This window comes from Pogoniulus pusillus, chromosome Z (genome assembly GCF_015220805.1).
Source record: "Pogoniulus pusillus isolate bPogPus1 chromosome Z, bPogPus1.pri, whole genome shotgun sequence".
Lineage (NCBI taxonomy): Eukaryota > Metazoa > Chordata > Aves > Piciformes > Lybiidae > Pogoniulus > Pogoniulus pusillus.
This window is the reverse complement of record NC_087309.1, coordinates 27,111,399-27,125,985: the sequence shown is the minus strand read 5'-3', so window position 1 is coordinate 27,125,985 and position 14,587 is coordinate 27,111,399. Positions and strand designations below refer to the sequence as shown.

Sequence of the window (14,587 nt, the reverse complement as noted above, 5' to 3'; positions counted from 1 at the left end):
TTACGGGATTCAAATATCTCACTTAAACTCTCGGTGGTCTGATGTCAAGAAATGCAAGGATGCTTGCTGAAGGTACAGGTTCCTGCTTACTAAGAAAGTTGACTGGATAGGGCTGGGTGCTAGGTTGGGCTGGATGATCTTGGAGGTCTCTTCCAACCTGTTTGATTCTATGATTCTATGAAAGGTGCAAATGAAATTTTCACCTTTTCAGCATTTCTCCAGCACTTGATTTTTCCACAAAGCAAAGCTGGCTTGGTGAAGCACTGGCAGCAGCCTAGTGCGTGCCAGAGTGGTGCATCTAAATCAGGTGTGGTAGATACAGGTTGCATAGACAGAAAATGAGAAACACTCTGCATAAGGGTACATTGTTGAACATCCTGGATGACTCGGTGGCAGTGAGAAAATTCACCTGTCGCCCTTCTCTGGACATGCTCAAGCATCTCAATGTCCCTTCTAAACTGGGGGGCCCAGAACTGAACACAGTACTCAAGGTGTGGTCTAACCAGTGCAGAGTACAGGGGCAGTAGATGCTGGAAACATTAAATTTCAGGTTAGAGGGGGTTCTGAGCAAACTCTTCTAGTTAAAAATGTCCCTACACACAGCAGTAGGTTTGGGCAAGATGACCTTTACAGGTTCCTTCCAACCTAAAACATTCTATGATTCTATTCAATATCTGCTGAGTCTTTTCACACTGGAAATTTGCAAAGACTTATAGCTTGGCCAAATTTAAGTAATTTATCATTTTGGCAGTAAAAAAGGAAAAAAATCCTTTTATTCCACTCCAATTTCCCTCCTCATTTTAATTTCCTACTCTAAGGCATGAAGGTGTTGGAGCTTTTAGTGAAATAGATGAACGGAAAATTTAAAATGTGAAATCTGTGACTCCTTCCTCTAATCTCATTTCTTTTCTCTGCTGGTGTAGTTTAACACAGCTGGCATTAACTCACTGGAGATTTGTAAATCTTAGATAGTAGGGTGGTCTGATTCATTAGAAATGCAAATTAGCCCATGCTTTTCCACCATCACTGTATGCTACGCTAAAAGTTATTATGTTACATGCAGAAGGTGGAAAACATCTGTTGTGCTCCCTGTAGTAAATAGATGGGAAAAGCCCACAGAAAATAAACCTCATTCTCATGTTACAGATGAAGTCTGCATGACATGATTTTTTATGTTGGTTAGGTTGTTTAAGTCCCAAAGCCTGAAGCAGTGACTAGTTGCAGGCAACATATGAATCCCAAGAAAACATCAAGATGCCAGTCACTAGTGGTGTTCCCCAAGGATCAGTGCTGGGCCCAGTCCTGTTCAATATCTTTATTGATGACCTGGACAAGGGGATTGAGTCCAGCATTAGTAAGTTTGCAGATGACACCAAGATAGGCACAGGTGTTGATCTGCTGGAAGGTAGGAGAGCCCTGCAGAGGGACCTAGACAGGCTGGATGGGTGGGCAGAGGCCAATGGGATGAGACTTAATAAGGCCAAGTGCAGGGTTCTGCACTTTGGCCACAACAACCCCAAGTAGCACTACAGGCTGGGGACAGAGTAGCTGGAGAGCAGCCAGGAAGAAAGGGACCTGGGGGTACTGGTAGATAGTAAGCTGAAGATGAGCCAGCAGTGTGCCCAGGTGGCCAAGAGAGCCAATGGCATCCTGGCCTGCATCAGGAACAGTGTGGCCAGTAGGACAAGGGAGGTTATTCTTGCCCTGTACTCAGCACTGGTCAGGCCACACCTTGAGTCCTGTGTCCAGTTCTGGGCTCCTCAATTCAAGAGAGATGTTGAGGTGCTGGAACGTGTCCAGAGAAGGGCAACAAAGCTGGTGAAAGGCCTGGAACACAAATCCTATGAGGAGAGGCTGAGGAAGCTGGGAGTGTTTAGCCTGAAGAAGAGGAGGCTCAGGGGGACCTCATTGCTGTCTACAACTACCTGAAGGGAGGTTGTAGCCAGGTGGGGGGTGGCCTCTTCTCCCAGGTAACCAGCAATAGAACAAGCGGACACAGTCTCAAGTTGTGCCAGGGTAGGTATAGGCTGGATATTAGGAGGAAGTTCTTCCCAGAGAGAGTGATTGGCATTGGAATGGGCTGCCCAGGGAGGTGGTAGAGGCACAGTCCCTGTGATGGTTTGGGCATTAACCCGCCCCCCCCACACTTTTGGAATTGCCCCAGCTAACTCAAGACGGCCTCTGGGAATATAAATGAAGCTATTTATTTTACAGCAGCAAATATACAAGCAGCTATTTACAATATATACAGTTATATACAGAATTATACAAAGGATAAACAATACAGAAGCACAACTCCCCTCCCAGAAACCTGAGTCCCCAGGAGGGGTTCTCAAACCACTCCAACACCTTCCCCGGCCCCTCTCAACCTTACCCCAGTTCCCAGGAAGAAGAGAGGTGCAGCCAAGAGGTTAAGAAGGAAGGTTAGTGGTAGTGGGGTTAAGGAGATGTGGCTAGGTCTGAAGACAAAGGCAGAATGAAAGTCAAAATTGAGAATGCTTACTTCTTCTCCCAGAGTTCTCAGTGAGACTGATGAGGGACAGAGACACAATTGTTTTCCTTTTCACTGCCCATTATCTAGTTCTTTTTACCAAAACATTCCAGCTTGCTTCAAACTAGCACAGTCCCTGAAGGTCTTCAAGAAAAGCCTGGATGAGGCACTTAGTGCCATGGTCTAGTTGATTGGATAGGGCTGGGTGCTAGGTTGGACTGAGTGATCTTGGGAGGTCTCTTCCAACCTGGTTGGTTGATTCTATGATTCTATGATTCTATGTTTGTGATGAAGTAAAATGCAACTTTTGCCTTGCAAATTCAGCTGAAAGTTTGGAGAACTGAGCTAAACCAATCCAGTTGTCTTGCTGGTAGCTGTGTTTCTGTAATTTGCTCCAATATCCGGGGAATCCAGCATTGTCATTGCTTTATTGAAAGTCATTTGAAGTTCTTCTGATGCTTCTTGTGTCTTATACTCACAGCTGGTTTTCCACCTCTAAATACATGAACAAACATCGTTATTAGAACGCAAAGAGAATTAGCTAGTAGAGGGGAGTCTGAGTGTTGATATATTCTCCCAGCTGTACTCAGCAACAGTGAGGCCACACCTCAAATACTGAGTTTAGTTTAGGACCCCTTGCCACATTGAGGTGCTGAGAACAACCATAGAAGAGCAAGGAGCTGGTGAAGGGCCTGGACAAGTCTTGTGAGGAATGACTGAGGGAACTGGAGTTGTTTAGCCTGAAGAAAAGGGGTCTCAGGAGGGAAGACATGAAAGGAGGTCATAGTGAGGTTGGTGTTTGTCTCTTCTCTTTAGTAAGGAGGGACAGATCAAGAGGAAGTAGTCTCAAGGTGCACCAGGGGAGGTTTAGATTGGACATTCTTTCTCCACTGAAAGAGTTGTCAAGCCTTGAACAGACTCCCCATGAAAACAGCATGGTCACCATACCTAGAGGTATTTAAAATATACACGCTTAGTGGCATCATTTAGTAGTGTCTTGTCACTATTAGGTTTATGGTTGACTTTTTTTTTTGTCTGAGACATAAGCCATGCAGATGAGCAGAGATTTTGATGCCTTTTCTAGCAGACACTATTTGGTACTCTTCAATGCTCAATTAAAATACTATAACAACTCCGTGGCAAGCCCCAAGAATCCAGAAAAAAATACACTGGTAAGACAGGGATCAGAATGAAGTGCAATAAAACTTAAGCAGGTAATATTGGCTTAATCTAGTATTAAAGAGGAAGATTTTTCCCTGGCTTGTTTCAGTAATGTGTGTGTCTAGATGCTTCCAAGAGCCAAAGCTTTCCAAATCAGAAGCTATTTCTACCATGGAATTTCATGGCTGTATTTGCAATTGCTCCATTCAGGAGTAACTGAGTGGGATAATATGATATTACTAGGTCACACAAAGTGATCCAATGGCTTCGATTTGTCCTAAAATTCATAGGTATTGTTTTATAACAAGGCTCTAAAGCTGAGAGAGAAAGAAGACAGCCTGTTCCCAAAGCAGAACAAAGAGCTACCATTCAGCTGATGGAGAGGAGTATCCAGCAAATGGGCTCTGGAGAGAAAGAAGACAGGCCAGCCAGCTGGTCTTGCTAGCAGAGGCATCTGGTGTTGTACACTGTGAGAGATGCAGATTGAGTTCACTGGATTAAAAAAAAAAAGGAAAGACTAAACCCTGGGTTTTTACTCACTTATAGTTTGAAATTCCTTCATTAATAATTAGGGAGCAGAGGGGATATGCTTGTGTACTGCGTATACTGAATATCAGGTGAGAGTGGGTCCTTTAGGCTTCTTGTCCCAACTCATCAGCAGTTCTCGCTCTTTCCGGGCATAGTCTTGCCTAATATGCCTGACCTCCTTCCATGGCAACGGGGCTCCCTCCTCATCATCACCATCATCCGTCTCCTGAATTTATTTTCCCTTTGCTTTAGCCTTTCCACTCCTTGTGCCCACAAGGGTACTGGCCTTCACACCAGCCGATGTACCTTCTCCTGGATCCTCTTCTCTTTGCTCACCCTGCTCTGGTTTATCCCCATCGTCATCTGAGCTATCTCGACCCCCAAGGCTAGCTGCCATTTTTCTCCTCGTTTTAACCGGGGCAAGGGCGACCTTGTCTAAGGTAAACTCTGTCTTACTCTGAGAGGTGCCTTTCACTGAATCATCTGAGTTTTGTTTGTCTGCCTGGCTCTGTTCCACACGCGGTAGTGGGGCTGAGGCTGAGGCAGAAGGACCCTTCCCCACAGCAGCAACAGCAGCCGGCTCAGCAGAGGCAAACGGGGCTAAGGCAGGAGCAGTGGCATTAGCAGGCTCGATGGCGTTAGTGGGTTCGCCCTCCGAGGACCTCGCCGCCTCCCCCGGGACCGCTTCTGGTCCCCTGGTTGCAGGCGAAAGAATCTTTACCTCAACAGCCTCTCTGCTGGCAGAGGCTCTGGTGTCAGCGACCCTCCTACAGATCAAAACGTTCTAGCCGCATTTTCCACAAACCAGTTCCTCAACTTTATCTGTCCGAGGAACTTTGCCATAGCCCACACCGTCTGCAGCCAGATCTGCCGCCGCTGCAGCAGTCCTTTGTGACTGCACTTCTGCAGGGGTTCCATCGCCTCTACCTTTACTTTCCTCCATTCTATTAGGTACGAATGGGAACCAGATTGTTTCCTGCCTCCATGCTTCAGGGTCAGTGAGGTACAGGCCATGTCCAACAATCTTTTCTCCTCTCAAAGGCTCCGAGGCAGGACGTTTCACTGCTCTGCGAGCAGTCCGTCTGCCCGGTGCCGTGGCCCTCCCTCCCCCGCTTCGGTTGCAGACTGTTTCTTTAACCCTTAGCTCCCTACTATTGCCTCCGGAGAAGGTAAAAACCTCACTTACAGCCTGTTTATTCCTGCATTTCTCTCGTCTCCACACTACAACCAGACCTACAGTAGCAGCCAAAAGCACCAAGTTCACACATATTAGGCAGGCTACTGGGTAGCTCATCTCTTCCAAATAACTCCTAGTCTCTGACACCAATGTCACATACGGCACACCCTCAACGACATTCCTAAACCCTAAAACATTCCTAACAACATCTCCAACCTTCCTTAGCACAGCTTTTACCGAGTCCCAGACCATCTTAGCGAAGAATGAACACACCTGGTAGTGCACCATAGCTGTAAAACACTGCTGAACCGACAGAGTCAGAATTGAGGCAATAATAGGCCAGAATATATCAAACAATTTCATTTTTCCCTGATGTTCTTATTCTGATTATCAATCAACAGGGAAAAAAAAAAAAAAAAAAAAACAAGCCAAGATCATGCCCCACGTTTGGAAAAGCGCCAAAATTAATGTCCCGGGTTAGGGCAGATACCTCCCCCGGGGAGAAATAAACTCACCACAACACAGACCCTTTTTTGAAAGTCAGGGAAAGATGAAATTGTATTTCTTATAGTATAACAATGTAAAGAGAGATAATAACTACAGAAGGAAGAAAAAAACCCAATACAATAACCTTAAGGGAGATGGGGGAGGGGTCAAGCGGCGGCAAAGCAGCAGAAGCAGCAGCAGCCAAAACAGCAGCCGGGGACGACAGGCGAAGCTGAAAGCAGCAGAAGCCAGTGGGAGAAAGGGGGAGAACAAGCTGTGCTTCTAGACATTAAGCCCTTGATGCTCCAATGAAATGATATTAATTTATCTATTGTTGCCATTATGTGGCCTATCCCTGGAATGTTCATCTCTCCCCTATGTCTGAGCTAGAGGATCAGCTCAAATGGCCACACTTCTGCTCTTGTGTTACCCCCTCATGCAACACCTTTGCTTTTCCCACATTATATTTACAAGGTGATGTTTCTTTTCTCTTAGGTGATCATTGAAGACATTGGCAATAAATGTGTATACCAATTCCCAGTTGGGCGATGGTTTGCTTTAGATGAAGATGATGGAAAAATCCAAAGGGACATTCTTGTTGGAGGCACTGAAGCTACAGGTAAAGTTAGGGCTGTTTCATGGTGGGCAATGTGAAGACACAATGGCCTAATTAATGTCACTAGTCACGTTTTCTTTAGAAGATTGACTGCCTTATATTTAGAGAGACCTGCCTCCAGCAGCGGACTGTCTGCTGGTGACAGTCTGTCTTGTGCAAGGGTCCCTGAACTACCATTGCGTTTTGTACCTCCATATCTCACTGGTGAAGCTCTGCAAGGCCTACAGGGATATTTATCACCTGATGCACCTTGGTAAGGGACTGATGGGCAGAGAATGAAAGATTTGGCTTGTTCCTCAGCCAGTCACTCACCATATTTCAGAAAGTGGATTGATGCTTTTGCAGACACCAATATGTCACACACCAATGCATATCATACTTCAGATTCTTGTCCAGGGAAGTACACATCCTTCTACAGAACAAAAAAAAAAAAAAAAAAAAAAAAAAAAAAAAAAGGCAATCCTAAGCCCCAAGCAGTTTATTGTTTATTATCCAGCATGGTTAAAGTGGAGATAACCAAAAGTCATGGCTCTGTTGTCTTAACCAGAACATAAAGTCAATTGAAAAACTCGCCATGGAGCAGGAGATTATTTGGAGAGTGTTTTGCCTCTATTTGTTCATTAGAATAAATGTAAATGCTTTGACCATGCATGTAACAGCTGTTTCTTACTTCAGTACATGGTCTTCAACATCTGTAGCCTTCATATACTGTCGTGCATGCGTATGAGCAAAGTGGTCTGAGTGCAGAGTCCTGATTGTAGGATACATGGTAGGAAAATTTAGGGGAAAACTAGAAAGAAATCTGTAATGTTGCAGTTAACTTACTTAGTACTTCCCTCAGTTTTTACCATTTATGACTGTGCATATTTTTTTTTTCTTGCTTTGTTGAAATTTTTGAAGGTGTATGTCCAGCAAAACACACTGGGATACATTTTTTTAACATAAACTTCAAAGAAAGGTTTAGAAGAGAGTACATTATGATGTTTCTACCTTGTCCAAAGTCCCTACTGAAACTTCTGGGTGATTTAAGAAAAGGAAGAAGTTGCATTTGGCCTCATATTTTTACACATGCTCCCTAAAACACTGATATTGTCAGAGAAGCACTTCTTTAGTTGATGCCATGGCACAAAGGTGTGTCTGTCAATGAGCTTTTCAAGAGAAAAAGGAGAACTGTTATCTTAGACCAACAGTTAGATATAGGAAAAACATTTATTCATAAGGAGTTCTTTTCAGAGATATTTGTCTTCCAGATTGGCTAATTTGTCTCCCAAGCTTTGTTTTGCTGAGATCTTTAGGCTCTGATAGAGACAGTGGACATCTTGTTGGCCCCAGCAGCACTATAGACTGCTGGCCTCAGGTTTCTAGAGTTTTGTGATGCTATAGATCTTGCCACCACTGTTTAAAGCAACACTTCCCCATCATTTCAGCGTCCTCTGACGTGTTTTATGCTTGATGCCTCTCACAATGAAGCAGTTTTAGCTGTTAATTCAATTTTTTTCACCTTTCTTCACTGAATGATCACCAAAACCCTTTTTCCCACTGGGCCATGTAACAGGGAGTTTGTCATGACAAGTCTGTTTCTATTGGACAGTCTGAAAGCAACTGTCTTTCTCTAACATGTGGGACAAAACTCAATGAAGAATCACACTAAGTATAAGCTGAAAGGTAAAAACACACATAAGAAATCATTAGACTCTAATGTAAATCCATTTAAAATTATTACTCAGGGTTTTTTTTCCTCATGTTTGTTTTTCTTTTTCCCTCCCTAACCAAATTCCTGATTCTTTCAGGTATTGTGTACAATGTTGCTGTAGTGACAGGAGATATCAGAGGAGCTGGCACAAACTCCAAGATCCATGTAATCCTCCATGGCTCTAAAGGCTTAAAGAACAGCGGGAAGATTTTCTTGGAAGGAGGAGAATTTGAGCGTGCCAGGACAGATCTCTTTAACGTGGAGATAGCTGCTCTTCTCAGCCCTCTCAGCAGAGTCACTATTGGACATGACAACTGTGGTGTCAGTTCTGGCTGGTTTTGTGAGAAGGTGAGACTGAATTAGTGGAAGCATAAGACCTCTAAAATAATTGAGTCAAACCATTGACCTAACACCACCATGGCCATATCCCCTGCATGTATGCCATCCAGCCCCATTGACCTGTGTATGTCTAAGCAGTACACAAAGTCACTCTTTTTCAATTAAGAGGGCTTAATTTTGCTTCCTATCCCTGTCTTCTAGCACAGAGGACAGGGTGTCCAGCAAACAACTGGTGCTACTACTAAAGAATGAGGGAGTATTGAATACTTCCCATTGTTTCCCACTATCTTCTGAGTGAGCTCTGTCTGCCTCAGGTTTGTATCACAGGAGACAGGATGTGACTTCAAGAGTCTACCTCTCTCTCACATACCCTGATCATTCTCAATCTACTTATGTCCTCTCACAGCTTCATGACTAAGCAGAGGAGGTCCTCTACCTGAGCACAGCTCCATCAGGCATGCTTGCTGCTCCCAGTCGATCTTCTGTAGGTAGCTCTTAGACTATTTCCCACTCATAATATGAGCCCAACTACAAAATGCAGTTAAAAGAGAGAGAGAGAGAAAGAACAAGTTCCTGCTTTTATTTGGATCACAATATCCCTGGTTTAACGAGTCGATACTATACATAATGCATGGCAGTATCTGATTGCCTCAAAGGCACGTTAGATGCATAAGTCAATCACTTGCTAATTGGGTTGATTGCCCCTTTGCAGTCACAAAGATAACGATTATTGTTTGTTCAGCATCAAAAGCACCTTCAGATATTTGCCCAAGAGGCCAGACAGAAATACAGTCTTGGATTTTGCTGAGCTTTTGAAAGTTATCACCTACACTAAGACTTTCCTCAAGTTTTCTGATGCTGCTTTGGAGCTCAGGAAAAAAAGTAGCTGACCACAGCTGTTACTGGAAGATAGTGGAGTGATATGAGACTATGTACAAGATCAGCAGGAGCTAATGGGAGGGAGGATTGGGAGGCAGCTGCCCTGAAGCTGAGAGGAATGTACTTTTCCTGAAAAGCAAAATAAGGCTTGCTGTATCTTATGTTTACTACAAAACCTAACTACCCCTGGGGGTACTGGTAGATAGTAGCTGAAGATGAGCCAGCAGTGTGCCCAGGTGGCCAAGAGAGCCAATGGCATCCTGGCCTGCATCAGGAACAGTGTGGCCAGTAGGACAAGGGAGGTTATTCTTCCCCTGTACTCAACACTGGTCAGACAACAACTTGAGTCCTGTGTCCAGTTCTGGGTCCCTCAATTCAAGAGAGATGTTGAGGTGCTGGAGTGTGTCCAGAGAAGGGCAACAAAGCTGGTGAGAGGCCTGGAACACAAACCCTGTGAGGAGAGGCTGAAGGAGCTGGGGTTGTTCAGCCTGGAGAAGAGGAGGCTCAGGGGTGATCTTATTACTGTCTACAACTACCTGAAGGGAGGTTGTAGCCAGGTGGGGGGTGGCCTCTTCTCCCAGGCAACCAGAAATAGAACAAGGGAACACAGTCTCAAGTTGTGTCCAGGGAGGTGTAAGCTGGATGTTAGGAGGAAGTTCTTCCCAGAGAGAGTGATTTGCCATTGGAATGGGCTGCCCAGGGAGGTGTTGGAGGCACCGTCCCTGAGGGTATTCAAGAAAAGCCTGGATGAGGCACTTAGTGCCATGGTCTAGTTGATTGGCTAGGGCTGGGTGCTAGGTTGGACTGGATGATCTTGGAGGTCTCTTCCAACCTGGATGATTCTATGATTCTATACACACTGCTGTGGTTCTGGTCATGTGCTGCAAAGTGACATGACCCTGGCTTCTGCAGCCACACAGTTGTGTTGCTTTCTTCTTGTGGTGTTTTACCTCTTCTTGGTTTGCTCATTTTGACATACTTCTGGAAGAGGTGGAATAACAGAACAAGTGTCTCTTAGCTGTACTCCAGCTCAAGAATTATGCAACCAGTCCAGTTTATCTTGATCTAGAAAATGTGAGTTTGAGAACAGGACCAAGATCCCCATATCAGTCTTTGCTTAACTTAAGTTTTCAGTGTAAGCGTCCAGTCATCTGTCAGTAACAGAATATCCAAACTCACATTTCTAGTCTCTTTTCCTAGGTGGTGGTTTATTGCCCATTCACTGGTATTGAGCAAACCTTCCCGTGTGGGAAGTGGCTGGATGAAGATGAAGGAGATGGCCTCATAGAGCGGGAACTCTACGAAATGGTATCCCTGCGCCAGAGAAGACTGAAAAGTAGGTGCAAGGGCATAGGAGCCTCCCGTATTACACCTTCATGCATGTGTGTGTCCTGGAAGGCCAATAAGCCTACTAGATATCCTGGCTTGCCCCACCCTTCTGCTGGTGGGGGAAGCAAGGGTGGGAGGAAAACAAAGTCTTGGGCCATTTGTGTCTCCTCCCAAGATTTCCCCAACCAAATTAGAACCCAAATGTAACTAATTACTATACAGATGTGGGCAGGGCTTTCCAGAAATAAAATTAACTACATATTTCATAATTCTTGCCTTGTTAATTGCCCCATCTAAGTCAGTGTGATCCATGAAACATGATATGTGTAGTTACATGGGGAGATCAGTCAAAACTTAAGCCAGGTATTTCCTTTATTAACAACCATGGGTGCAAAGGAGTAGTCCTCCCAGTTTGCATAACTGAAGATAGTCTCCACATACTTTATACACACTGGAAGTAATACATATTCATTAAAATTCTGGGAAATTGTTTACATATGCATGATATCATTTAAATAGGTCAAGTCCTTTTACTTCTTGGTCTGTGCTGTCACTTTCTGACCCATTGACATTACAGTCTCTTGTTGATGTTCTAGCCAGCTTCTTAGTGTGTGAATCTTCCTTGCTTTAGCCCTTTTGTTCCCTGCAGAGGTGTCTTATCTTCTTCACTCTAGCTAGCTCAAGTCTTCACTGTTATTAATGTCTAGAAGTCTAGAGGCTAATCTCTGTTAACTACTGGGAAAGTTTATAACCGCAAGAAAAACAATCAATAAGTCTCCCTGCTTCATTTCACCCGTGGTCAAGTAGAGACTCAAGTGAATTGAGTCCTGCAAGAATTTAATCCTTGAGCAACCCATTTTGAAGAGTTCAAAATGTAGTTTGAAAAATATTTTGAAGAGTTGCATTCATTTTATTAAGGGAAGAAACTGGAACTGGCAATCTTCACAGATTCACTGCTCTTAGGACTACCTCTATTAGCATCTCACCTTTGCACACAAGCCAGGATGTGTTTCTTGTTACAACAGAAGCAAAACTTTTATATTCCTGATGGAAACAAAAACATCATTATAATAAAAAGACAAACCTGAGGGAAGAACAGTAAGAATAAACTCCTTCTACTAAATTCAACTGTTTTACTCTTGGCCTGAGAAATAAACCAGCTCTTAGTCTTGTTCAGCTGCCAAATGGATCTCCTGAGACACATGAGCACTTGAATTCTGTTCTCTAGAGGGAGGCAGGGGCACATGTTTGCTTGGAGGTGCTGCTCTAGGGTCGTGTACTGGCATGTCCATCCATCCATCCATCCATCCATCCATCCATCCATCCATCCATCCATCTGTGACTCCAGCACCCAGTCTCACTAGCTGGTTTTGTACCAAACAAAGTGGATCACTGCTATCCTGCTGGTGCCTATGTTTAAGCAGAATGTTTTAATTAGTATAATAGATACAGTTTAATCCAAATGCTTTGGGTGGGCTCTTGTTTAAACAGCAGTTCATTTAAATAAGCTTTATCTAAATGTTAGTCAATGTTATAACCACATTAGGCCTCTGACTTGGTCCATTTAACTAAAGCATCTGAAACCTTTAACCCTCTATTATCAGCTCTGATTGTTATTGACAGGCTAATTCCCCTGCTGCCGCAGTGCAGGAGATAGACAGAGAGCATTACCCTTGAGAAATCTGTGACCTTTAGCTGCCAGATTATAGAAGCATAAGACTTGGAGTTAGAAAAGACCTATTATGTCATCTTGCCTGTGCATACAGGACTGTCCCTTTCTGTAGAGATGATCAAAGCTTGGTTCAACCTCACTTTGGGTATCCATGGTGAAATGATTCCCTGAGCAGTATCTGCAAGCTGTTTCCCCTTCAGATTGCAGCTTGATGTGTAGCTTGTATTTATTCTCAGTCTTTTTTTATCTCCATCCTCCATCCCCCTCTTATTTTGAATGTTATCCTGGAAACTGTTGTGTCAGGTCTAGCCCTCCTGGGGAATATTTACTCTGGCTCTGAGAATTTCTGAACTGCCTGAATCCCTTGATAGGAAGGCATAGGAAACAGAAGAATGTGCCCAGCAAGCCCTGGCAGGGTGGTGATGAGTATGTGAGTATGCCTGGTTTCCTTGTGGCAGCTGCACCTAGCTCACCCACGTTTCTCCCCGTGTGGTTTCTCCCTGACAGCCCTCTATCAGCATTTAATCCTGATACAAATTCCTTTTTCCCCCTCACTGCATGCATCACTCCTCCTTTCCTTCAGCAAGAGGTCAGTGAGGCCATACCAGACAGATGAGAGAAGTCACTGGTGTCTGAGCTGCCCTTGCTTTTTTCCCCAGGGAGAGTAGGCTGCTCTATTACGTGGCATATGCAAACTTGCCTCAGCTTCATTTCTCCTCAGATAAGACTTACTGGTGCTTTTCAGAAAGGAGTGGTCATGAACGTGCTGCATATTACTAAAATAAAGGGAAAACTCATTCTAAAAGAGAGTTCTTTCTTCCCCCTCTTTTTTTTTGTTTTTGAGTAGCCAGTGCCTGTTTTTTACAGACAAATGCTGAGTAGATTTGCAAAAGTCTGATTTATATATATGTCATCATATTTTGATATTCTATTTTGGGCTTTGAAGGTCAAGCTGTGCTCACGTGGGCTGGGACATACTGACAGGGTTAGCAATTTGTTCATTAGGTTTTGTTAATAATTTATCTGAGTCAACAGAGAAGCCCTTTTCCCCCTCCCCCTGCCTTGCCAGCAGATGCTGCAAGGCCTGCATAAGTGAAACACATTATTTATCAAAGAATGCAGATGAAGGGTTCTTCAGAGTAAATACTGTCACTTTATGTATGCAGCTATCCTCTAGTATGAAAATCAGTACAAAGTTACTGCAGGTAGACCACTCTTTCAGTAAAGATCTTTTCCAGAGGCTCCAGAGATAAATGTTTTGTAGCTTTGCCATGCTCTTTGGGCTTGTTGCTTAGGTGTGTTAACTGAAGTCAGTTAGGATTTAGTCATTTAAATAGTGTAAAATCTTTTGAAAGACATCTTTACGTTGCTCTGAGCACGTTTGCCCCACATGATGCAGCCTAGCTACAGTCACCTGAGCGAGCTCCTATTCGGCTTGTCTGACAAAAGGCCAGCGTGGGGTGTTATTTATCTCAGGGTGAAGGAACACATGATGATGTTCATACTCTTCCTTGTTCCAGACACAGACTATCTGGAGCCAATTTTAGGGGCTACCTGGGGTTGCATTTCACTGTACACTAGTGACTGCAAACGAATTCTTGTTGATAAAGAGAAGCTAACAGTATTTCCCTGTCTTTAAACTAGTCTTCAGAAGTAGAATTGTTGATGTTAAAGAAGTGTATGGAAACTACAGAGGCAATGACTTTCCTGGATTACTCTGTAAAGCAATGTATGAGAGAAAAAAATATGGTTCACTTGGAAAGTGGGCATTTTTCTCATTTTATCTTAAGTGAAAATACAAAACTGTATATCCAGACAATCTCATTTCTCTATGTCAAATAGCAGCTGATTATGTTTTGACAGGATAGGATAAAATGTTCTAGACTTCTTTCATACCACCCTGCTCTCTTTACCACACTGGGGAAAGAGTAAGAATTTTGCTTTTTCTCCTAGAACACCTTTGAAAGTTACATTTTAAATAGTATGTTTTGAAATTTTCTTTGTAGAAAGTCCCTGGTCGCTGTGGATCTGGACAAGTGACATTAAGAATGCAGGGACAGATGCCACCATCTTCTTCCAGATTTATGGAGACAAGGGGAAGTCAGATGAGATGAAGCTGGACAACAATTCAGACAATTTTGAAACTGGTCAGACTGACAAGTTTATGGTATGGAACTTGTGTAAGTCATAAATTTGGCTTGATAATGTTTTCCAGC

The 14,587-nt window shown here is 43.7% G+C and overlaps 1 protein-coding gene across 1 annotated transcript in view; it reads left to right on the top strand.

Moving 5' to 3' along the window:
- The window catches only part of LOXHD1 (lipoxygenase homology PLAT domains 1), a 188,098-nt gene that overhangs the window by 40,622 nt on the left and 132,889 nt on the right, over positions 1 to 14,587 (top strand). The window contains exons 7-10 of the mRNA XM_064176315.1: positions 6,339 to 6,462; positions 8,250 to 8,500; positions 10,571 to 10,706; positions 14,378 to 14,538. Coding sequence (XP_064032385.1) covers positions 6,339 to 6,462; positions 8,250 to 8,500; positions 10,571 to 10,706; positions 14,378 to 14,538 — 672 coding nt within the window. The remainder of the gene's footprint in view (positions 1 to 6,338; positions 6,463 to 8,249; positions 8,501 to 10,570; positions 10,707 to 14,377; positions 14,539 to 14,587) is intronic.